The sequence below is a fragment of the Rhinatrema bivittatum genome, chromosome 3 (assembly GCF_901001135.1).
Source record: "Rhinatrema bivittatum chromosome 3, aRhiBiv1.1, whole genome shotgun sequence".
Lineage (NCBI taxonomy): Eukaryota > Metazoa > Chordata > Amphibia > Gymnophiona > Rhinatrematidae > Rhinatrema > Rhinatrema bivittatum.
In genome coordinates, this window is record NC_042617.1 from 195,146,134 (window position 1) to 195,170,956 (window position 24,823).

At 46.5% G+C, this 24,823-nt stretch overlaps 1 protein-coding gene across 6 annotated transcripts in view; it reads left to right on the top strand.

Annotated features, from left to right (window-relative positions):
* The window catches only part of SASH1 (SAM and SH3 domain containing 1), a 590,251-nt gene that overhangs the window by 561,332 nt on the left and 4,096 nt on the right, over positions 1-24,823 (top strand). For all 6 annotated transcript variants that reach the window (XM_029594048.1, XM_029594049.1, XM_029594045.1 and 3 more), the window contains 2 exons: positions 7,479-8,518; positions 14,309-14,440. In XM_029594048.1, coding sequence (XP_029449908.1) covers positions 7,479-8,518; positions 14,309-14,440 — 1,172 coding nt within the window. The remainder of the gene's footprint in view (positions 1-7,478; positions 8,519-14,308; positions 14,441-24,823) is intronic.

The window sequence follows — 24,823 nt, forward strand, 5'->3', positions numbered from 1 at the left end:
TTAATGACCTGGCCCTCCACTACTGTCCACATATTTACCTTCAGTTGTCAATCACTGCTTCAAAAAACCCCCAAGGTTATTACTTATAATAGTTTACAGCTCTGAACCCACACAGGGTAGATTAGAGGAACTTGCATGCTCATCTATCTAGGATGGCAGAGAGCCAAAGAAGATGACAGAAACTGACTTGGATAAGAAGCCTACTTTCCATGGCTGACAGATGGGATATAACCAAGGTCCCTGGTCTCCCACAATTCTGCAGCCATGGCAAGAGTCAAAATTCGGCCCTTGGCATGAAATTGCCAGGTTTCCCATAGAATCGCAGGAGACCAAGGGTTGCTCCTTGCATTCCCAGCCCTTCCACTGCACATGCATGGATCAGGCTGGAGGAGAGGAGCATCTGTGCTTCAAGACATGTTTTTCTCCCCTACCAACCTGGGAAGGTTTGAACTGCACAGCAGTATGGTGCTGCACATGGGATCTTCTTAGTGTTTGGGTAATTGCCAGGTTCTTGTGGCCTGGTTTGGCCTCTGTTGGAAACAGGATGCTGGACTTGATGGACCCTTGGTCTGACCCAGCATGGCAAGTTCTTATGTTCAAATCCCAAGTTGGGCCCTAGGTTACAGAGGAGGAAACAGCTAAATCCACCACCACTCTCCCCCTACTGTTGGTCAATCAGCATGGGGAGAAGAGGAAGAATTAGTGGGGTAAGAGGAGGAAGAGTGGAGGGCGAGCATCAAAGGTGGGAGTGGTAAGAGGGGACAACAATTGGTGGGAATATAAGAGCAGATGACAATTGGCCAGGGATGGTAAAAGGAAGGTGACAGTAAGAGGGGGCAATAAGAGGAGGATGACCATCAGCGGGAAAGTAGAGGAAGGTGACCATTAGCAGGAGGGGAAGGAGGGAGACCATTGGTGGGAAATGGATGAAAGATGGATAGACGTTGGGGATTATCGAGATCTGTGCCAGCTGGTGAGAGAGAATGAGAGTGAACCCTCCACCCATCTCTCTATCTCCCATGTCTTATTCTCTCTCCCTCCCCTCCCCTGGATGCATCTTCTCCCACCCATTAGTGATACTCTCTCCTCCTCCCGTGCATGAGATTCCTTTTACTCTGTGTGCCCCTGCTGTTCCTGTATTCCCCCTCCCTCCATCCTTGAGCCTTCCCCTCCCTCTCTGCCCTCTGCCATCCTCCCCCCAACAATGACCTCCCCTCCCTTGGTCCTGAATCCCTTCACCTTCCCTTTTTCTCCAATATTTCCTCTACCTCCCAATCCTTCTACCTTCTCCCCCCCATCCCCAATCCCTCCTCCCTCCTTACCTCTTTCTATCTTCTTTATCTCCAATCTTCCATCCCCAGCCCTCCATCTTCCAATCTTCCCCTTCTCCCTCCCCTCCCCATAACCAATCTTTCCTTGCTCCTTTTCTTCCGTCCTGTAATCCTTTCTCTTCTCCTCTCACCATCCTTTCATCTCTCTTCCCCTGATCCTATCTTTCCTTTCCTTCCCCTCCCCTCAATCCTGTCATTCTACCTTCTGCCATTCTATATCCTCTCCCCTATCCCTGAGATTCTCTTTCCTTATCCCCTTCCTCCCTCATCCCCATGCCAATCCCTTTTCCCTGAACTGTTTCTTAAGATCCTATTTTCCCCACCCAAAATAATCTTTAAAAAAAAATATTGTTTACATAGTCCACAAATAAGCATTGATCTGAAAAAAAAAATTCCTGTCAGAGTCCTCATGTCCCTTCGATTGCTCCAGAGAATTTGATGTGGGTTGGACGGAAATAAAAAATGTCATTAGGTGGTGTAATTGTGCACGTGTATCTGTGAAATACATTAATCCCCCCCCCCTGAAAAAAAATACCAGTGTGAATCAGATGCAAAATAAACACGCCACAAAAAAGTTTGTAGGGTATGACAATTGCGCACATAATATTCTACCCATCAGAATTTAGTGTGGATAGTACATCAAACACAAATATTAAGGGAAACCACACACCCTGATCTCATCAGCTTTCTTTTCCATCAGAAAGTACCAGTAGGCTACAAAAAGACAAAATGAAACATGTTTTAAAATGTGAAGGCAGATGTGTTGAGTTGGCGATAAGAAGCAAAAATCCCAGCGCAGAGGAGCTGCCCTCTCAGCACTCTTAATTGCTGCTGGGTAGTGGGTGGTACCTCCTCTCCTAGCTTTCTTCAAATTGCTGACAGCAGTCTGATTCAAGCAAAGGAAAAAAATGCACAGACATGGATAAATATGTCTCGGATTCACCAGAGCAAATTATTGTGGGTGCCGAATTAGTCCACTTGACGAGCTCAGAGCTCTAGAAAGCTCATCATGGATGTATTGAGTTAGTCCAATAAAAAGATCCCACCTACAGCTTGTTTGCTGAACCTTGTTTCTTCAGATTTATTACCTTTTTAAGTGCAAATTCCAAGAAATTCTGCAATCCATAGGAAATAAGGGAGTAGTACATTCCATCCGCACCAGGTCACTGGTCACATCTGCTTCCAAAGGCACAGTAACTGCAGGTGAACTATGGCTATTCCTAAAGCTGCACCTGAAAGAAAAGGCACATGCTCTGAAGTGAAGTGAAGATTGCTCATCTCCTAATCACAAACCCAAAAGAAACCATTTTCAACTGTGCCAGCACTGCCAGGAAGCTCCCTTAGGGAGGGTAACAGTGCACCTGGGGCTAAACTCTGCATGTAGAAAGTGCACCCAGACTTTAGCCTTAATTTTCAACATGTACTAACATGTTAAAGTCCACTTTGAAAATCAGCAGCTGCGCACAGAACCCAGCATGCACATGCATTTACATCTGCTGGAGAGCGGATATAAACATGTACGTGTACCTTTACATGCATAAGTGATTTCCCTACCCCTCCGCCACTCTCAGCATGCCTCTTTCTAGTGCACGTAAAAGTCCACGTGGAGTCTCTTCTGCACGTACAACACCACCCCCCTGGGCAGTTTTCAAAACCCCCCACTCATCTAGGTTTGAAAATCAGGCCCAAAAAGCTTCTGTTTTTCTTAATATTAAGAGATCATCCTTTGGAATCTTTTCCTGGAAGCAGAAGTTCAGAGGTTTGCATTTAAAGTAGTTGGTGATTCAGTTCAGTCTCTAAAAATGTCACCTTCAGCTTTGAGACAGTGAGTCTGTCATTAAACTGCAGGGCCAGGCACCTCCCACTGTTAGTTTAGAGCCTGCAGCCATCAGCTGTCATTTACAATAGAACTTCTTTTATATTTTTAAATGATTCTATACGCACACACACACACGATTTCTTTAACTTGCTTACTAAGACAAATGTAGGGCCTGATGTAACAAGGTTCAATCAGCAGAGTGCATGCACAAAGGTTAGTTCTGATGCAGAAAGCAGTTATGCACACAGAAAATGCATGTAAAACTGTGTATTCTGCTTAGTGCCCTCGCATGGAAATCCCATGCTAATGAAGGCATTAACTCTTACCCTCCATCACAGAGAAATGTGTCGGTTTAACTCTTGTTTTCTTAGCCCTGGAAACTGTACCCCTGGTAAGAGATGAGGTGAAGTTTCCAGTGCAAGCATCACGCTATGGGCAGAAGCCAGAGTACCGGGCCGGAACCTGTATTCAAGATTTATGTGCAGAAAACTCTTTGTGCACACAAAGCATGCTTTCTGCACATAAATATGATTTATGTGCACAAAAACTGTTTGCTGCATTGAAAGCATTTTTGTGCACATAAATCATCTTTTCTGCACACAAAGAAGCACAAATCAGGTTTTGTGCATATAAAAGTCCATTGTGCAGAAAAGGCTATACTATAATTTACAAAAAGCAGCGACCTGTAATTTCGCATTCAGAAATTTACTGTTTTTGGAAATATTGTAAACAGAACTTGGGTACTTTGTATAGAAAATCCATTTACATTGTTACAGGCAGCATTTTAAAGTATGCTGGAACTAGTCATGCTCTCACAGTTGTTAAAAAGTTTAGCAGAATGTTTTTGGTTTGTTTATTTCTAAATCTCATGTATGCACACAAGCCAGCTGGTTGTACCGTTAAATGGCACCATTCACAATATCCATGCAGAAGGTGGCCAATGAGACATGGTAAAGCTAGAACTCTGCGCCGTTTCCTGCAGCCTGGCAAACATCAGAAGGTTTTGCATGTCACATCTGAATGTGAGGAGAGCATGCATGGGCTCAGCTAACTCAAGGGATGTGCACAGGACTAGCCAGCGCCCTGGGCCACCAAACTGTGAGAAATGGTCAATGATTGCTGGTTTACTGGGAATGTAATTAAGGAATCAGCACGCGATGACAGGTTGAGGGATATTGGGTTTTTAGAATATAAATTTGATGGTGGGGCAAACAACAGAAACTTGCTTAACATCAGCTGTTGTAAAGGAACCTATCTGGCTGACAAAAATCTTGCCATAGCATAAATAAAGATATTGAGGCTATGCAGGAGGGTAATCGCCGACACTGTACAACTGCACTCCTCTTACCAGTCTTCCCTCACAGAGCCAACTCGAGAAATGTAATTGTTCAAAAAGTGTATAACCATAATAAAATGGTTCATGCTTTTTATTTACAAAATACTAATATATGAATAGAAAGATACAGATGTCAACAAAATTGGAAAGGTGTACTCCCATCATTATTAGTTATTGAATTTGATACAATGCTTGTTAAAGGCAGAATCCAAGTGGTTTACAGCCTTATAATCACATATATAATTGCAAAGCATGAAAGCAAAAAAATTTAGTAAACATTATACAAAGTAATAAAAAAACAGATACATCACAAATAAACGAGCACAAAACAGTGCTACAACTAGCAAAGCAAATAATATGACAAAAGAGCTCAGTTAAACCCGCCACAGAGTACACCAAATTTCCAAAGGCATTCTTTACACTACCTGTTGCAGGGATGGATGATGCTGATCCTTAAGAACCACAGACAAGCCTGGTTTTCAGGAAATCTACAATTAATATACAATGGAGGCAGTGCATGCAAATCTATCTCATGCACATTCTTTGTGGATATCCTGAAAATCTTGAGGTCCAGGGTTGGTGACTCCTAGCCTATTGTGTTATTCATTCCCAGTAATTTCATGTATTTATTTTTTATGTGCTGTTTTTGTAAGGGTGGGTATGCGAATTGGTCCAAGAGTGTATGTGGATGGGTGCTATGGGTGTGCATGTAGAGAGAGGTTTTAGGGCGGTTTGGGAAAGGGGGTGTGCTTGTAGGTCTGGGTATCTTTGATTGATGAAGCCTGCTGTTGTCTTTGTTTTTAAAAAGCCCGCGTGTTAATTTCCTGTTACCTGCAGAACTTACTGAGGGCAGAAGATTTGCGCACATAAGATCTCTCTCATAGGTAGATGGAAAAATCACACAGACAATTGGTCAGACACATAAGGCATTCCTTACAATCCTTTACTGTAAAGAACGCCTGAGAAAAAAAAAGGTCTTGGGAATAAGATCGGAGAAATCAATAAAGAAATGTAACAAGCAAATTGATTTCAGTAGTCCAGATAGTGCTATTGCTTTAAATTCCATAGTTTCATTCACAGACGTTCATTCTTAGAACGCCAGACAACTATGAGGAAGCTCAATTCCCACGATTACAGACACAGCCATGGGCGTCCTCCATGGGGGGAAGCCATTTGCCCCCTACCTGGATCTTAATGGTTAATTGTTGTAACTATTTCTATGACTTTGTTTTTGTATAATCCCTATTTATTGTCGTTATGGAACTTCCACCCCCAAAAAATGCTGTGCAAGTACTCCTGGAAAAAGCAGCACGCGAGGAACGGTAGGGAGTGACTGCCGGTACTGCTAGAGAGCACCATCAGGTTTGAACTGAAGTGGAAAACATGGCTAGGGCCTGCAGTGTCTCTTGGGTCTCCCTCTTCCTCTTGCCTGCCAACTGGGGGTGTTATTTGATGGAGCACCCACGCATTATTGATTTTGACAGTGACCCGCCTAGAACCGGTGATAGTGCGGGATAAAAAGTATTTTAAATTAAAGAAATTATTCAAAAGACTTGAAAAAGTGCGCCAGACTCGGCATACCATCTCAGTTCCCAAGTTTGGAGGGGTTTTTTTGGTTTGTTTTTTTTTTAAATCAAATATAGGTCCTCCCTAAAAAAAACCAAACCAAAATAGTACACAGCAAGGCTTGTGCTGGAAATCGCAGTAAATGTGAATGCTGTCATTCTGGTGAGGCACTGCTGCAGATAGGACATATTCCATAAAGTTACCATCTGCGTGATTATGAAAGAGAAGCATGAGGATATGGGGGACAAGAGCTCTCTTTAGATCCTTAGCAAAGTTAAATGAAATATTCCTTTCTGCCAGTGATTTTTATGCAATTGAAAGGAGAATATAAAAAATAACAGAATACTTTCGGAGTCCGTTTTTGTATGGGATAAAACCTGCTAGGTTATGGCCCATGGTGAGGAAATAGTATTACAGAGACTTGCATTTCAGTTCACCAGTGCTTAGACAGGGTTTTCCCAGAAATTAGAAAAGTGAAGGTAATAGACTTCCCATGATTTCTTTTTTATTAAATACTGACTCCCTAACATGAGAATACTTCCGAATGTGGATAAAAAGTATTTTATGAGAGGTCTGGAATGGGTAAATGTGAATCGGTTATTTACTCTTTCAGATAGTAGAAGGACTAGGGGGCACTCCATGAAGTTAGCAAGGGGCACATTTAAAACTAATCATAGGATGTGGTTAGTGCAGTTAGTGTAGCTGGGTTTAAAACAGGTTTGGATAAGTTCGTGGAGGAGATGTCCATTAACTGCTATTAATCAAGTTGACTTAGAAAATAGCCACTGCTATTACTGGCATCAGTAGCATGGGATCTTCTTAGTTTTCGGGTACTTGCCAGGTACTTTTAGCCTGGATTGGCTATAAGTACCTGGCTTATAGCTAATCCAGACCAAGATCAAGCCCAGGATGTTGGGTTTGATCTTGGTCTGACCCAGTATGGCAATTTCTTATGTTCTTATTTTTCAATGTCCAAAAGTGAAAATTGGATTAACGGAGGTAAATTGAAATGGTTGGTCTAGGTTTAGCATCCAGTAGCTTGGTAATCTAATACAGTGATAGACATTTCTTCACCTTCCTACCCCTTGTTGTAAGCTCTATGGGGAAATGGCTCTGAATCCTTGTGAAGTAGCTTGTGCTGGGTTATACAAAAAATGATGAATCTTCCACATTCCCAGTGACTTTGCACACAAATAGAAGCTTTTCTTCAACCGGTTAATGCCTGTGATTGTTTTAAAGCATCCTGGGGGGATCCTGGCACCAAGTAAAATGGGCACTGAAGGAAAAATATGCAGTATAAGGTCCTTAGAAGCCTTTCCATTTTCTAAGCTGCTATAATATTGAACATGACTAGCATGGATAACATATTATGTTCTGCTCCATCTATTGAAAACTATATATATATATTTTTATACTTGTATTCCAGGCAAGACTCGAAAAACATGTTCCTTGCCTAAAAAGTCATCTGCAGAGCACAACCTCAACGGAGATCAGCCGACAAATTATCCCACGCTGCCCCTGACCCAGTCAGTGGAGGTCCTGCAGCAGGCAGAGAAGCAGAGGTTAGCCAAACACCCCTTTCCAAAGATCTACCTCAAGCCTGTCACCATGCTGGGGTTGAAAAAGAGCCGCAGAAGCCTGCCGGTGGTGGTCTGCCGGAGCTGCGAGACGCTGGACAGCCCTCAGCCCATGGAGACCTGGCCCCGGTCTCATTCCTTGGATGATCTCCAGAGGGAATCCAATGCTGAGAGGCAGGACCTTGGCAAGACACTGTGCGTCCTGTGCCAAGATGGGACAAAGACTACGGCCCCTGTGAGCAGCTGTGCTACAGAAGAGGCTCGTCCTGGGCAAAGCACCGTGGCTACTGCCATAGGCATTCAGGAATTGGACTGCTCAGCAGTGGAGACTAATACCTTGTGCCTGACCAAGAACTGTGAGGCTTCAGTTGTGCAAAGCACCAGGAGGACAGCCGTGGAAAGCCATGAAAAGAACAGCCAGGATCCCAGGAGTGCCGGGAAGATGCCAGGACCTGGGGATGTGGAGCAGAGATGCACAACTGCAGCAAGAATGCAGCCAAAAATGTCTTCTCAGCCACCACCGGTCCCTGCCAAAAAGAGCAGAGCACGCCTTCTGAATGGCCTGCATCACCCACCTCTGGCCTCGAGTGGTACCCTTTCCAGTTCGGAAGCCCCCTGCCTGCCAGTGAAAACAACTAGCCCAGTGAGCCCCAGTGACTGTCACTTGGTGCTCACCTGCAGCCCATCTCCAGAGCAGGTTTTGAGCACTCAGCTCCCACGGCTTTCTGAGCACACTGAGGCTCCGGGAGCTGCTCAGCACATGGTAAAACTGGGCCCAGTCTCTGCAAAGAAGGTCTCGTGCACCAGAGGGATGGATCCAGAAATGCTAATAGAAAACAAGCTACAATCCGAAGGGATCGATCTCACAGAGGAGCCCTACTCGGATAAGGTAGGAAAGTCATGACTTCCCTTATCAAACCAGGCGCGTTCTTTTAAAGCAGCATTATTAGCTTGATTGGTCAAACTAGCAACTTGCTTGCTGCTTCCTGGTTTGCCCTCCAGCATCTCATTTTTCTGTTTTGCTGTTTTATTTAAGCTGATCTTTTCACAGTCTCTCTAAATTGTCTATTGAGCTGCCGCTGGGTTAGATGGCCTGTGGCTTAATAAAATACTCATACGCACAATAAAGCTCTGGAATTTGTTGCCAGAGGATGTGGTTAGTGCAGTTAGTGTAGCTGGGTTTTAAAAAGGTTTGGATAAGTTCTTGGAGGAGAAGTCCATTAACTGTTATTAATCAAGTTTACTTAGGGAATAGCCACTGCTATTAATTGCATCAGTAGCATGGGATCTTCTTAGTGTTTGGGTAATTGCCAGGTTCTTGTGGCCTGGTTTGGCCTCTGTTGGAAACAGGATGCTGGGCTTGATGGACCTTGGTCTGACCCAGCATGGCAATTTCTTATATACTTATGTTCAGTTTCAGGCTCAAAATTTATCCCCTTCCCACCTTCTCTTCCCCCCCCCCCCCCCCCCCATTCCAACTAAAACTACTTTTAGCCACAGGGAAAAAGAATGGGGTGGCAGCAAAGTACAGGTGGGGAGGTTCCCTGTGAATATCAGGATATGTATGCTACCTGGACAGGCTCATAATTGCCCAATTCCACCCTCCCCGGACCAAAAAAAAAAGTGAAAAGCGAGGCAACCAAGTAAGTAAAGAATAGGGGACAAATAAATAGAACAGTATGGTGAAGACCACCGTCAATTACAGACCCTGCAGTTTTGTTCCTTGCACACCCCTTTCTGCTGACAAGTCATTCACAGTGTTTAAAGGGGGAGGAATCATTTTTACACATGCTGTTCTACAAAATGTGAGAAGTCTGCTGCCGGGCACAGGATCCAGTGCAGTCATGTTTCCCTAGGGTTGGTTGCCGCTCTTGACAGGCGGGTAGTGGTGGCAGGAAGTTAAGCTTAACCCCTGTCTTGCTAGTGGCTTTCTGTCCAAATTTCTGCTTAAAAAACAAAACCTACCTACTATTCATAAAACTTTTTAAATTGCATTGCAAAGCTGAAGGGATTTTGAAGGAGGGTGGGGGTGACTAATCCATTCCTGACCTGAGTATTTCTCACCTAAAAATAGAAAACATTGCTATATGATTTTTTTATGAGGGAAATCTTGGCTTCCATTGAGCTAGGGAAGGAACACTCTGCATAGAACAGGGCTTCCCAAACCTGTGTTGGGAATCCCCCCAGTCATTCAGGTTTCCAGGGTATATATAATGAATACATTTACTTATACAGAGTCGCCAGCATATGCAAATATACCTTCTGTATATTCATTGTGGATATTCTGGAGCCCCCAACTGGCTAGAGGGTCACCAGGACACATTTCAGAAGCCCTGGCATACAATCTTCTAAAGAATGACTTCCAATGCTGCTGTAGGACTGACCGATCTCTCCCTGATAGCATGTAGGCAACTTAACATGTAAAGAAAGATTAAACCCCTGCTTCCTGCAGTGTGTTGCACTGAGTTTAAGGGATGACTTTTGAGAAAGTGGAAATTGGTTGAGAAAGACCTTTTCCAAAAAACTGGTATGATATGTTATCCAACAGTGCTTTGTATGAAAAGATCCTCAATAGCCCGACTAAATAATACAACTACTACTTTTCCAAGAGGATGAGATTGATCGCAAGAACACCCAAAAAGATTCCCCAAAAATGAATGGAGGGTGATAGATATTCTAGAATAGATCAATGTTTCTCAAGGTTTGCATGCCAGGTTCTGATTAGACACCTCCCTTAAATCACATACGGGCCGATAGAGTAAAAAACGCGGGAGAGCAGGCGAACGCCCACTCTCCTGTGCGCGCGATACAGTAAATAAATTTATTTAAATTAGGCCCAGCGGTAAAAAGAGGCGCTAGGGACACTAGCGCGTCCCTAGCGCCTCTTTTCGGACAGGAGCGGCGGCTGTCAAGGGGTTTGACAGCTGACGCTCAATTTTGCTGGCGTTGGTTCTCGAGCCCGCTGACAGCCACAGGTTCGGAAATCGGACGCCGGCAAAATTGAGCGTCCGGTTTTCAACCCACGATCCACGGGCCTATTTCAAATTTTTTTTTTTTTTTTACTTTGTTAAACTTTCGGGACCTCCGACTTAATATCGCCATGATATTAAGTCGGAGGGTGCACAGAAAAGCAGTTTTTACTGCTTTTCTGTGCACTTTCCCGGTGCTGGCAGAAACTAGCACCTACCTTTGGGTAGGCGCTAATTTCTGAAAGTAAAATGCGCGGCTTGGCTGCACATTTTACTTACTGAATTGTGCGGGAATACCTAATAGGGCCATCAACATGCACTTGCATGTTGCGGGCGCTATTAGGTTTGGGGGGGTTGGAAGCGCATTTTGGACGCGCTATTACCCCTCACTGAATAAGGGGTAAAGCTAGCGCGTCGAAAACACGCATCCAAATGCCGGCTAAATGCCGTCGGAGCGCACTGTACTGTATCGGCCTGATAGACTGGTTGCAGCACTGATGAGTGGAGGGGTGGGGGGATGGAAGCCCCTAGAAAATTAGAGTACTGAGGAGAAGGACGCGCTCCCTGCCCCCATCCGGTCTTTAATCTTAGGAGTCAGCCCTGGCGCTGGTCTGTGTCATTTTAAGAAGATAGATAGCCGGTTTAAGAAAATTGTTTTATAAAAAAGTTGTTTTTTATTTTTAAAAAATACCTCGATCTCTTTCTTTCTCCCAGGCAGCAATCAGTACCGACCTTAGAAAGTAAAAACAAATAACCTTCCTCTCTATCCCAGCCAACTATCAGTTGATCACTGAAAAAAAATTCCCTCCCTCTCTCTTTCCTCTCCCCCACAGTCAGCCATTAGTTGATCAGTCACCAGCTCGGTATTAAAAAAGGAGAAGAAATCCCTTCTTCTCTCCCTCCCTGCTGCTAGCCAGCAACATTCCTACAATTAATACCCCTACCCCGCTGCAGCTGAATTTTAACAAGCCAGCATGAAACTGGGTCAGAGTCTGCTCCTCTCTCAAGCCTTGCCCTATCTGCATGGGAGGTGGAGCAGACTCAGTCTCAGGCCAGCTTGCAAGCATTCAGCTGCAGCTGCTCCCCTCCTAGATATAGGGGCCTCAGGACCAGTCTCAACCGGAAAAACAGAGTAGGCGGGGATGGGGGTCGACTTTTGGAAAAGTCTCTGCTGACTGTGGGGCAGGGAGCACTGCAGCGTGTGCAGGTGCAGGGGGGGGGGGGGGGTCTTGCTTCCTCCTCAAACCTCCTCCAACCACAGTCGTACCATGGACCAGGGAACATGCTGCCAGGGATCGGTTTTGATCCATAGACTGGTGATTGAGAAATGCTGTTCTAGGTGTTCCACATTCTACCAACAACTAATAAGGAGGAACCTAAGAGAGAAAGACTAGGAGTATACTTAAAGAGCCAAGAGGCGCCAGTGTGGAAGAAGGATAAGGAAAGAGTAGGGTTGCCAACTGGCTTCAGATTTTCCGGACTGGTTGTTCCAGTCCTAGTTTTACCCATTGCATGCTGGGATTTATTCGGAATTCCCTAGCAAACGCAAGACTGTAAGTCCATGCAGGTCTGGAGCCAGTTGGCAACCCTAGGAAAAAATTGGTAAGTGTTCCAAAATTTTGGTATTTCTGGGAGTGCATTTATATGCTCCACAATGCCAAATCATATGTATTCTGAATGTTAGACGTAAGCAAACAAAGCCTTGATGTTATTTGTCTTCTGATTATTATTATTATATACTAATCTGTATAGTGCATTCTAGATGTCTGCAGCACTATGCAGAAATGCATAATGAACAGTCCCTGCTCTTTCGACTCTACAATCTAGTCAAGACAGACAGACAAACCATGCAACAAGAAACAAATAAGAAACTATGGAAGGCTATGAGTAAGGAGGATTAAAGTGGGTTAAATTGAAGATTTTGAGTATCATCAAATATAATGTGTCATAAACTAGTTAAGGGGGAAGGAACTAAATCAGGTGGTTTACAGATAGCTGCAGTCTCAACAACTGGACTTATAGATCATTTCTCTAATTGTTAATGGGACAGAAGCTTTAACCAATCTATATAAGCAAGCAAGACTGTGCAGAAGGGCAACCACACTCCTCTCCAAAAGCTCCAAAACAAGTTATATCCATAGGGGGGTCATTTTTGAAGCATTTTATATGCATAAAGAGCTTGTTAGAAAATGTATTAGTCTTTGCACACAAAAGTATGCATATAAATCAGTTCAAACCTACCTTTAGGTGCACAAAAAAGAGGCTTTTCTGGGGCAGAGTTTGGATTGATGCATATAAATGCACTTGCAGAAGTTATGCCCTGCCAACAGCAGGTGTAACTTTGTGCCAGGGAGTCAGTTCGAGACCTGACAACTAATTTTCAAAGCGAAAGTATGCACGTACTTTTGCTTTGAAAATTAGTGGTAAAAAAATACTTGCCGGCTTTCTGTCCCATAGAAAATCACTCTCTTAAAGTAGAAAAGTACCAGACTAGCGGGCCGATACAGTAAAAGTCGTGGGAGAGTGGGCGAATGCCTGCTCTCTCAGCGTGCGCACAGGCCACTCTCCTGTGCGTGCGTTTCACTAAATTAATTTATTTAAATTAGGGCCCGCGGCAAAAATAGGCGCTAGGGACACTAGCGCGTCCCTAGCGCCTCTTTTTGGACAGGAGCGGCGGCTGTTAGCGGGTTTGACAGCCGACGCTCAATTTTGCCGGCGTCTGTTCTCGAGCCCGCTGACAGCCATGGGTTCGGAAACCGGACACTGGCAAAATTGAGTGTCCGGTTTTCAAGCCGCGGGCCCATTTCAATTTTTTTTTTTTTTTTAATTTTTAACTTTTTTTAACTTTGGGGGTCTCCGACTTAATATCGCCATGATATTAAGTCGGAGGGTGAACAGAAAAGCAGTTTTTACTGCTTTTCTGTGCACTTCCCCGGTGCCGGCAGAAATGAATGCCTACCTTTGGGTAGGCGCTAATTTCTTAAAGTAAAATGTGCGGCTTGGCTGCACACTTTACTTACTGTATCGTGCGGGAATACCTAATAGGGCTATCAACATGCATTTGCATGTTTCGGGCGCTATTAGGTTCGGGGGGTTGGATGCACGTTTTTGACTCACTATTACCCCTTACTGAATAAGGGGTAAAGCTAGCGCGTCGAAAACGTGCGTCCAATCACGGGTCAACAGTGAGCTCCGCTGGAGCGCACTGTACTGTATCAGCCTGTTAGAAAGTTAGCATTTCCTCCCTGATCTTTGAAACCAATGGAAGAATTTCAGAGAAAGATGCGCGTAAACCCTTAAAAGTGCCCACACTTCTGATTTAATCTAATTGTATACTGTTGGTTAGTATTTTCTCTCGACAAACCGAGGTGAAATTATTTCCCCAATAAAACCTTTACAAGCAAACAAAAACAAAGCTGCTTGCTAGGGCCTCCGTTCCCCTTCAAAAAGAAAGGGAGTCCCATGAACGCTGCTAAATCCTCCTCCCGTTAAGCTTGGACAGAAGGAAGGCTTTGTGGATCTTGGTTCTCATTTCTGAAAAGCCCAGGCTCAGGTTTACCACAGACTGAGGAGAACAAATTACCAGGGCCCAGAGTCCCTTTCCTAATTTGTTCCATTCGGTTTGGGTATGCCCCTCCCTCGGACAGCTGACTGATCTTTGTTTCTTGGCTTCTCCCTTTCTTTCTGTGGCTCGGTGGGGACTTGTGAAGCACGGGCGTTGTGGGATTCCCGAGGCTTTGGTTCAGAGATATGCCGAAGACCTGAATCAGCCTGAAAAGGACACAGCTGGAAATCTGGACCAAATCCGGGTGAAACAACTGAGGAAGCAGCACCGTATGGCGGTGAGTGCCCTCTCTGCAAGCACTTCCTTTTCCTCTACTTGAAACTTGCATGAAGATTCTGGGAACTTGCACAAAACAATCCTGCCCCCACAGTGGGGAAAAAGGATGATGCTTTTACAGTGTGTCAAACAATTGTTAAAAAAAAAAAAGAAAGTCCTTTTTTAGGTGACGTCTTTTCACAAAATATCTTATTATTTAATTTACTGAATCCATTTTATAAGTGAAATAATATCAGTGTGGTACTGAAGACATAGGTTATAAACTAGCCACATGTCTCATCTATAGGCATGTGGCTATATGTATGTATGTATGTATACATGGCTACCTTAAAGGACACGGATGGAAATCTGGACCAAATCCGAGTGAAACAACTGAGGAAGCTCACCATATGGTGCTGGTTTGCCGATCTGTTAAATACCCTTTGATCGATCTAAGGCAGGGATACCACCCAGCATGCAATGCATCCCTAAACCAGAAACTGGAAGGGGGTAACTATGGATGAACAATGCTGCCCATTCCCCTCTTTCTTGCACGCCTCCTCTGCGCACCCGCTGCTTGCCATTATTGGCGACAGGATACCGGATTAGATGGCGCTTCGGTCTGAGCCAGTTTTGCAATCATGTTCTTCTGATTCCTGACATATAATAATTGTTCTCTAGAACAGCATTTCCCAACCGGTGTGCTGTAGCTGTATCTCTGGTGAGCTACGGCAGTCTTCAGTTTCTCATTCCCCTGCTGACCTGCAGGATATCCTTCCACCAGCAGGGGGAGTCAGAGAGCAGCGCTTATCTGCTGCTGCTTCAGCTTTCCCCTCTCCTGACTTCCTTCTACAATTGAAACTGCATGGGGCCCTGTAGACTCACAAGTCCTGCTGGCCCCCATGCAGTTCTCATTGCAGAGGGAAACCCAGGCAGAGGAGAAAGAAACATCACCAGGGAAGTGCTGCTGGAAGGGGCAGCCAAATTTGCTAGGAAGCTGGGGGTGTTGGGGGAGAGGAAAGGGAAGGTGATAGAAATGATGTCAGGGTGGAGGGAGAGAGTAGGAAGATGATGGAGGTGGAGGGAGAGAGTAGGGAGGTGATGGAGGTGGAGGGAGGGGAAAATTATGTTGGTGGGGGGGGGGGGGGGGAAGTAAGGAGAGAGAGGGAAGGAGAAGGTGATGATGAAAGAAGTTGGGGAGATGATAATACCAGGGGGTGAGGGGAGAGAAAAAGGAAGTTGATGATGTAGGGGATAGAAGGGAGAAAAAAGGGAAGTAAAGGTAATGATGCAGGAGGAAAGAGTGAAGAGAAGGTGATGATACCAGTGGTGGGAGGGGGGAAGGGAAGAGAAGGTGATGAATCCATGGGTGTGGCGAGACAATGAGAACTGTAGTGGAATGAAGGGAGAGGGGAAAAGATGGCAATGATGTGAGGGGTGGGAGATGGGGGAAGGGGAAGAGAAAAGGTGGTGATGTGTGGGGGGGGGGAGGGGAAGAGTGAAGGGAAGGTGATGACGCCAGGGGTTGGGGAGGAGAAGAAAGAGAGAATGATGATGCCAGGGAAATAGGGAATAGGGAAGGTGATGGTATGCCATAATGAAGTGAGCCCAATACAGGGTGTGCCATGACACAAAAAAAAGGTTGGGAACCATTGCTCTAGAATTTAGATGACATTAGAAACAAATCCTCAGGTTAGCTAGGCAGAGTGTTCAACTTAAATGTATTCCTTTTACCAAATGAATCATTTGATCAGCAGTGCTGTAGCCACTTACAGCCTTTACGTTGTTCATTTAAAACACAATAGCTCATTTTTGTAGAAATACTGTCTGACATTGGAAGCGTTACAGAGATTACAATTTCAGAACCAGCAATTTTATCCTTAATTGGTCATTCCATATCACGTGGACCAGGGGTCCACGTTCAACCTCTTCCAAATCAAAGAAAATTTTGCATGGATGTTCTCTAGGGTTTCAAAGAAAACCAGACTAAATTTTTCTCCTAGGACAAGCAGGATGGTAGTCCTCACATGTGAATGACATCATCAGATGGAACCCACCACGGAAAACTTTTGTCAAAGTTTCTAGAAACTTTGGCAGACTGAGCATGCCCAGCCTGCTGCTATCCGCGCGTCCACGTGAGGTCTCCCTTTCATCTCTTCTTTTCCCCCGTGCAGTAGTCTCGCGGTTGTGGAGCTCCAAACCCTTGAAGCGTTTTTTGCATTCTTCAGGGTTTTTTCTTTCTGCATTGGGTCCCCCTTCGCATTCGGTTCCCGGTAGATACCCTTGGCTTTTGCCTTCATAATTCACAGTTGATTCCCAACTCCCACTTCTGGGTCCCTGTTGGTCATCAACTGCGCGCCGGCCTCTTTTTCAATGGCGTCATCGGGTTTTCAACAGTGCCCGAGGACCATATCCGTCACGGATCCGCATGAGGTATTTATCCTCTGCCTGGGGGCCTTGCACTTGTCCAAGAATTCATTTGTGTGATCAAATGAGCTCCAATGGGCGTCGTGCTCACCTGGACAAAAGGGAGATTTTTTTTGGCTCTCCAAAACCCTCCACTTCGGCTTCAGTATCCTCCACACCTAAGGACTATGGCGAACCGTCCCCATCTCTTTCCCTGGCAGTCCTGCTCTCCAGTACCCCTAAGGATCACGGAGAGGTAGATCGCTCCTCAGTGGACTCTGCCCTCCCCCTAAGCTTCGGGTTGTCATTGTCCTTGGCGCTGGGGAAAGACTGGGCCCAAGTACTGGAAACCCAGGAAGCATCCACACCAGTCTCCGTCCCAACACAGTTCTGTTTTCAGAACGGCATCAGTAGCCGCCGAGCCACTATCAAAACGGCACCGGCCCCCGGAGGTTCTATCCTCCAGTGCCCCAGAAGCCCAAGACGTTCCCCACCGGCAACTGTGCAGGGCGCCGTGCTCCCTCATGATTCCTTCGAGGCTGTGCCGGTGACGCCTCATCCCCTTCCATCAGTCCTCACCACACAGGATTTCCAGCAGGAGTTGGACCACAGGATGCAATCGGCGGTGCTCAAAGCACTTCAGAGCGTCGAGCTGCCGGCGCCACCGGCCACCATATCGGAGCCCGAGCCTCCGCCTTCCATGCTCGCACCCCTGCTAGAGTGTCTGGACATCCTTCTTGGCGCCCTACCAACCAACCGGTGCCCAAAAGGCCCCTGATAACTCTCGGCCACCAATGCCCTCCACCGGAGCAATCATGATTCCTATGTCATCTGAGGAAGATGAGGCCGCGGAGACCAGGCACCCATGCCCGCGGTTCCCCAGGTCGCTGCTGCCGGTTCCCCCGGTGTACCATGGCTGATGCCACCCTCGATGCCCGAGAACCCATCGATGCTGTCTGTGCCTCCTCGGCCTTCTGTGCCTTTGGGGCCCAGGCCTGGTGCTCATCCTGGTCCCTGCCCTTGACGTCCGGACCCTAGTGAGGAGGAGGGCCCCTATGACCCGTGGGGTTCCTCGGATGCATCGTCCAAGTTCTCTGACGACCCCCTCTGGAGTAACAGCGTTGTTCCCCACCCAAGGACCTGTCTTATGCCAACTTTGTGAGGGCAATGGCAGAAGCCATTCCCTTCCAGCTCCTGTCGGAGGAGGACTCCCGTCATAAGATGCTGGAAATCCTCCAGTTCATCAGTGCTGCAAAAGAGGTCATGGCGGTGCTGGTCCACGACTTCTTTAAAGAGCTCCTCCTCGGTATGTGAGAACACCCAGTGTCGGTGGCCCCGGTGAATAGGAAAGCTGATGTGACTTATCTTGTTCAACAGGCAGTGAGCTTTGAACGGAGGCACTTACCCTACCAGTCTGAGGTGGTGGAGTCCACACTCAAAAAGGCCAGACGCTCCTAGACACATGCGTCCGCCCCTCTGGGGCACGAGCACAGGGAGCTCGATGGCATTGGGAGAAAGATGTTCCAGGGGGGCTATGCTGGTGGCCCGTATTGTGGCCTACCAGCTATACAACCAGAGGTGCAGGACAGGCTTGTGGACCTCCCCTGCACAGGAGAGAACCTTTTTGGGGACAAGGTGAAAGAGGTCATGGTGCAACTGAAGGATCAGCATGATACTCTTCAGCAACTCTCCACCAGCCCCTCTGAAGGCCCTTCCTCCACCAGGATGTCTTCCAGGCTGGACTCTCACAAGCTCTTCTACCAGCCAAGGAAATACTTTCCCTTCAGTTACCCGTACCCAGCCACCTCGGTCCAGTCCCAGGGGCCACGGCCAACAGCAGCAGGTACCGAGGGCCCAACCAGCCCCCCAACAGGCCTCGTCCACCGGCTTTTGACTGGCGGTGAGGGAGCACGAGCCAGACGCAGGTTCCCATGGCAGCTGATCCCCCAGTCGGTGGCAGGCTCCTTTGTTTCGCCCACCACTGGAAAGCGATCACTTCGGACCATTGGGTCCTCTCCATTGTCCTCCAGGACTACCGCCTGAACTTCAGCAGGCTCAGAGACCGCTCCCCCATGTCCATTGTGGGATTCGTCCACCCATCAGGTCGTCCTCCAAATAGAACTTTCCACCCTTCTAGAACCGGTTCCCCATGTACAGTGGGGGCATGGCTTCTACTCGAGGTACTTCCTCATTCCAAAGAGGAACGGCAGCTTGTGCCCCATTCTTGACCTCCGGGCATTAAACCATTTTCTCGTAAGAGAAAAATTTGAGATGCTTTCTCTGAGCACACTGATTCCACTCCTCCGAAGAGGAGACTGACTCTGCTCCCTCGACTTGAAGGAGGCTTTCGGCTATATTGCAATTCTCCCTAGCCACAGGAAGTACCTCCATTTTCTGGTGGGGACTGCACATTTTCAATACAAAGTGCTGCCCTTTGGGCTGGCATTAGCCCCATGTGTCTTCACGAAATGCTTGACAGTGGTGGCTGCCTACCTCAGGCGCTGCTCGGTCCACATCTTTCCATACCTGGATGACTGGCTAATCTGGAGCGACTCACACTCTGGGGCCATGATTGCTCTAACTTTAACTGTCAACACCTTAAAGATTCTGGGATTCGTTATCAACTTCCCCAAATCACATCTCAATCCATCTCCACGGCTGGACTTTATCAGTGCCAGGTTGGATATGGCACGAGCGAAAGCTTTCTGCCCAGGGATCGAGCGGTCGCTCTCTCTTTGTTGGCTACCCTCGTTCGCAACAATATGCTGGGCCATATTGCGGCTTCGGTCCTTGTGACTTCCTTGGCCCACCTCTGCATGAGGGACCTGCAGTGGGCCCTGCAGTGTCAATGGTGGCAGGAGTCCCAGGAACTGGAAGTACCAGTGACAGTCACAGACCCTCTCCATCTTTCCCTAGCCTGGTGGGAAACTCTATCTAATCTGGAAATAGAACTCCCATTCCTGCCTACTCTAACCCAGGTGACCCTCACCACTGACACCTCGCCTCAGGGGTTGGGGGCCTACACGGACGGCCTGCACAGGGCCTTTGGACTGTGGCCGAATCCCATTGCCAGATAAACTTTCTGGAGTTACGGGTGATCCGGTATGCCCTGTGGGCATTCCAGGACAGGCTGTCCTCCAAGGTCATCCTCATCAGCACGGACAACCAGATGGCGATGTTCTACATCAACAAGCAGGGAGGCCTTTCCCCTCTGCCAGGAGGCATTGCAGGTCTGGGACTGGGCCCTCTCCAAAGGTATCTATCTGCAGACCACATACCTGCCAGGCCACCTAAACACATTGGCAGACCGCCTCAGCTGGTCCTTCCAGCCACACGCGTGGTCCTTGAACCCAGCAGTAGCAGCCAGCCTATTACGTCTCTGGGGCATGCCAGACATGGACCTGTTCACCTCTCCCCACAATAACAAGGTGAGCATTTTCTGCTCCTTGATTCCGGGGAAGGACCGTCCGGCCTGCAACATGTTCTCCCTTCACTGGGGGACAAGGTCTCATGTACGTGTACCCCCCAGTTCCACTTCTCTGAAGGACTCTGATGAAGCTGCAGGAGGCCAGAGGACCATGATCCTGGTGGCACCCTCCTGGCCAAGGCAGGTGTGGTTTCCTCTGCTCCAGGACCTGTCCATGAGCGCACCAGTTCTGCTGGGGATGGCTCCTGACCTCCTATCGCAGAACCAGGGCACCTTACACCACCCGAACCTCCGGGCCCTGGCCCTCACAGCATGAATGTTGAGCACATGATCCTCCACCTCCTGCAGTTCTCGGACGGGGTCTCCAGGGTCTTGATTGAATCCCGGAAACCTTCCACTCGAAAATCTTACAGCTTAAAATGGAAGCGTTTCTCCACCTGGTGTGGGGGCCATGGACTGGATCCTTTCTCCTGCCCACTCCCCCACTTGCTGGATTATCTGTGGCACCTGTCCGAGTCTGGCCTCCAGACCAGCTTGGTCCGAGTACACCTCAGCGCCCGCAGCGCCTACCACCAGGGAGTCGCTGGGGCACCCAGTTCAATCCAGCCACTGGTCGGGCGTTTCATGCGGGGCCTGGTTTAACTGAAGCCCCTGCTTCACCTGCCGTCAACCCCGTGGGATCTCAACATTGTCCTGATGAGGCTCATGCAGCATCCGAGCCTCTCAAATCCTGTCACCTGAATTTCCTCACCTGGAAAGTTATGTTCCTGGTGGCGATCAGTTATGTTCCGCTTGCAGTCAGTGAGATCCAGGCCCTGGTCACATATGCTCCCTTCACGAAATTCTTCCATGATTGTGTGGTGCTGCACACACACCCAAAATTTCTGCCAAAGATGGTGACTGCTTTCCACATCAACCAGCCAATTATCCTTCCGCCGGCCTCATTCCCACCCGGGTGAACGTGCCCTCCACACCCTGGACTGCAAGCTGGTGCTCGCTTTCTACTTGGACCATACAGCGAACCACAGACAGTCCTCCCAGCCCTTTTGTGTCTTTTGACATCAGCAGGCTGGGAACAACAGTGGGGAAGCAGATCCTATCCAACTGGCTAGTGGATTGCATTGCCTTCTGCTATGAGCAAACAGGCCTTCAGCTGGCTGGCAGGGTGAAAGCTCACTCTGTATGGGCTATGGCGACGTCAGTGGCCCATCTGTATGTAGTCGCCATTGCTGAAATCTGCAGAGCTGCCACCTGGAGTTTTCTCCACACGTTCGCGGTGCACTACTGTCTGAACAGGACAGTGCTTTTGCCCAGTCCGTCCTCCGCATTCTTTTCCAGTCCTGAACCCAACTGTTCTCATCGTGCTCTCTGTGGGGCCAGACTGACCCTGTTTCCCACAGCGCCACAGTTGTGTTGTGCCCGTTGGCACCTTGTTTGGCCACTGTGGGTCCCTCTGATCACAGGAGGCAGTCTGGAGCTCTGTAATCACCCACATGTGAAGACTACCATCCTGCTTGTCCTAGGAGAAAGCGCAGATGCTTACCTGTATCTGGTGTTCTCCTAGGACAGCAGGATGTTAGTCCTCAGGAATCCCGCCCACCTCCCCATGATATTGGGTTTGCCTTCGATTTATTGTGTTATTTTTCTCATTCGTATTTTTGCTGATATGAGACTGAAGGGGGACCTCGCGTGGACGCACGGATAGCAGCAGGCTGGGCATGCTCAGTCTGCCAATCAAAGTTTTCCGTACTGGGCTCCATCTGATGATGTCACCACATGTGAGGACTAACATCCTGCTGTCCTAGGAGAACACCTGTTACAGGTAAGCAACTGCACTTTCACCTGGATCTCCATTGCTTGGAAAGCTAGAGGCAGTTGTGTGGAGGTCACCTCTGAGTACTATGCTTCGCGCAAACGAAAATGTCCATTTTGTCCAGGTACTGCAGCCCAACAACACCTTTCAGGGGCCTGAAATTTTGAGGATTAGTACAACCGCTAGTGCTAAGTTCCTATGCAAAGTTTGGAACATAACGTGAGCTTGCCTCCCTTTTTATGGGTCAGCAAAGTATGTGAAAAATGTTACAAAAGAAATATAAAACCTGCTTTGACTCCTTGTTGCTCCTGACCGATACTTTGATTCAGGCCCTGACTGTACCAGTTGTCACGGCCCATGGTAATTACATATAAGATTTGCTCTAAGAGGCTTTACAGACAACTGGATGCAAATATATAAAATTACATAAAGACACAACATCACTTATTTAAGCAATGTTTTCCAATTTTCCAGTGCAAATATCTCTACTGTGTAGTTTTTAATTCTTTTTTTTTAATGTCATTTGAAAAAGCATCTTTTTTTCTACAAAAGTCACCCTGTTCCATTTTGGACCCGAACTTGCTTTGGTCAGAATTAAGGCCCCAATGATATGCATCATTTGCATGCTTGGGCTCTGTGTTAAAAAGAGGCATCTTTGGCGCCCTGCTGTGTAACACACAAATGAAGATGTGAAATTCTACAGTGCGGCGAAGCTTGTTGTGCTTACCATGCTTGTAGCTTATGATACATCTTGCTTCATCATATTTTTATAAATGACCCCTTAAAATGGACATTTTATTGTGCTGTGTTATTTACTGCATACAATGCTGAACATGCAAAAGTATCACCTTCACAAGGAACTATGGTAATGTCATGTTAGCAGTCGCAGAGATTTTGGGAACATGCTCTGCCTGTGACACCATTGTGCTCTTTGTGTCACTGGTATCAAATTTTTCTTTGTGCCAAATGAGGACATTGAAGCAATCAGATCTGTTCAGGATGAGAAGTTTAGCAAAGGTCATACAGTTGCTGCCACAAGGGAAAATCATCAATTTAAGCCCATTGGGGCAACTAAAATTTGCATTAGCAAAATTTTGAATGAGATCACCTCATTCATTGCAAATGCTCTAGAACATTTACGTGAATATTTTCATGCCCTTCAAGTATCCAGCTTCCAACCTGATCAGTATTTAGCTTGTATCTATGATAAATCCTGGTGGATTAGCCATATATGAGAAGTCTCAATTGAGGAACGTGAGGTCTTGGTCAATGTCTTGCATCCCCCAAGGTCCTGCCAGGTCAGTTTACTGGCTGCCCCATAGAGACACCTGTTGGGTTCCAGAAGAGCACATTATTGCTACCCTTGATGCAGCCATAACAACTTCATTAGGCAGGCAGTACATTTATTCACAAGCCACTTTGTCACACGTTGATGGGGCATTCAAAAGCATGTGCAAGACAGGAAAAATCACTAAGTGATTTTTTGTGAAATCTGTAGTTTTAAGCAATTCTTGTCTTGCCTTTTCTTGTTTTGTACTTAAATAAAAGCTTGGAAACCTGTGGCTAGTACCTTGTCTGGCTGTCTGGAGTGGTTCCTAGGCTATGGGATTGTCAATTTTGCTGAATTGGCAGTGGCTCAGCCACCACTAACCAATGCAAAGTAACTAATCAGCATACAAAGTTTTGCACTGACTTTGATGACTAATTTATGTGTCAAAAGATAAAAGTAAACTGGGCTGCATTGTAAAATTTCACATCTCTAGTTCATTTGCATGTTTCACAGTTGGGTGCCAAAAATTGCTCTTTTTAACATAGAACATTCACACATGCAAATGATGCTTGTCTTTGGGACTGTAATTCTGAAAAAAGCAAGGCTGAGTCCAAAACGAAACAGGGTGACTTTTGTAGCAAAAAAGATGTTCTTTCTAATGACATTAGAAAGAAAAAATGTAAAAACTACACAGTAGAAATATTTGCACCCAAAAAATGGCAAAACTTTGCATAAAAAGGTGACATCATGTCTTTATGTAACTAGTTCTTTGCTTCCAATTGGCTGCAAAGCCTCCTAGTGCAAATCCTAGATGTACATCATGGGCCATGACTACTGATCCAGTTATGGCCTGAATCGAAGTATACATCAGGAGCAATGAGGAGTCAAAGCAGGCCTTAAATTTCTTTTGTAAAATTTTTCACATAGTTTGCTGGCCTTTAAAAAGGGTGCCAAATTCATGTTAAGTTCCAAACTTTTCACATGAACTTAGCACCAGAGGTTGTAATAATCCACAAATTTTCAGGCCCCTAACAACGGTTGGTTTTTCTGCAGTGCTCGGACAAAGTGACCGTTTTGTGTTGCACAGAGCACAGTACTCGAAAAGTGATCTTCATTCAGCTGCTTCTAGCTCTTGAACCAATAGAGATCTAGCTGAAAAATTTTGCATAGTTTTGTTTGAGGTCCTAGTGAACATCCACACAAAATTGTATTGTTTGAAGGAGGTCGAGCATGGATGATTTTCTAAATTGGTCCACTTGACATGGAATGTTCCATATATAAAGTACCACTATAGGATTTAAGGGCCTAATTGATGTAGAAAGAGAAAAAAACCCTTCACAAGATCCTAAATTAGACAAATTCCTTTGTGTACATAGCACTAGAGAATGAAGCTAACTTCTGTTGAGGCTGGAAAACTGATAAGCTGCTTTCTTATCCTTGGAGTTTTCTTCAGTAGGCAGTTACTAATATTTAACATTTGGATTTATAT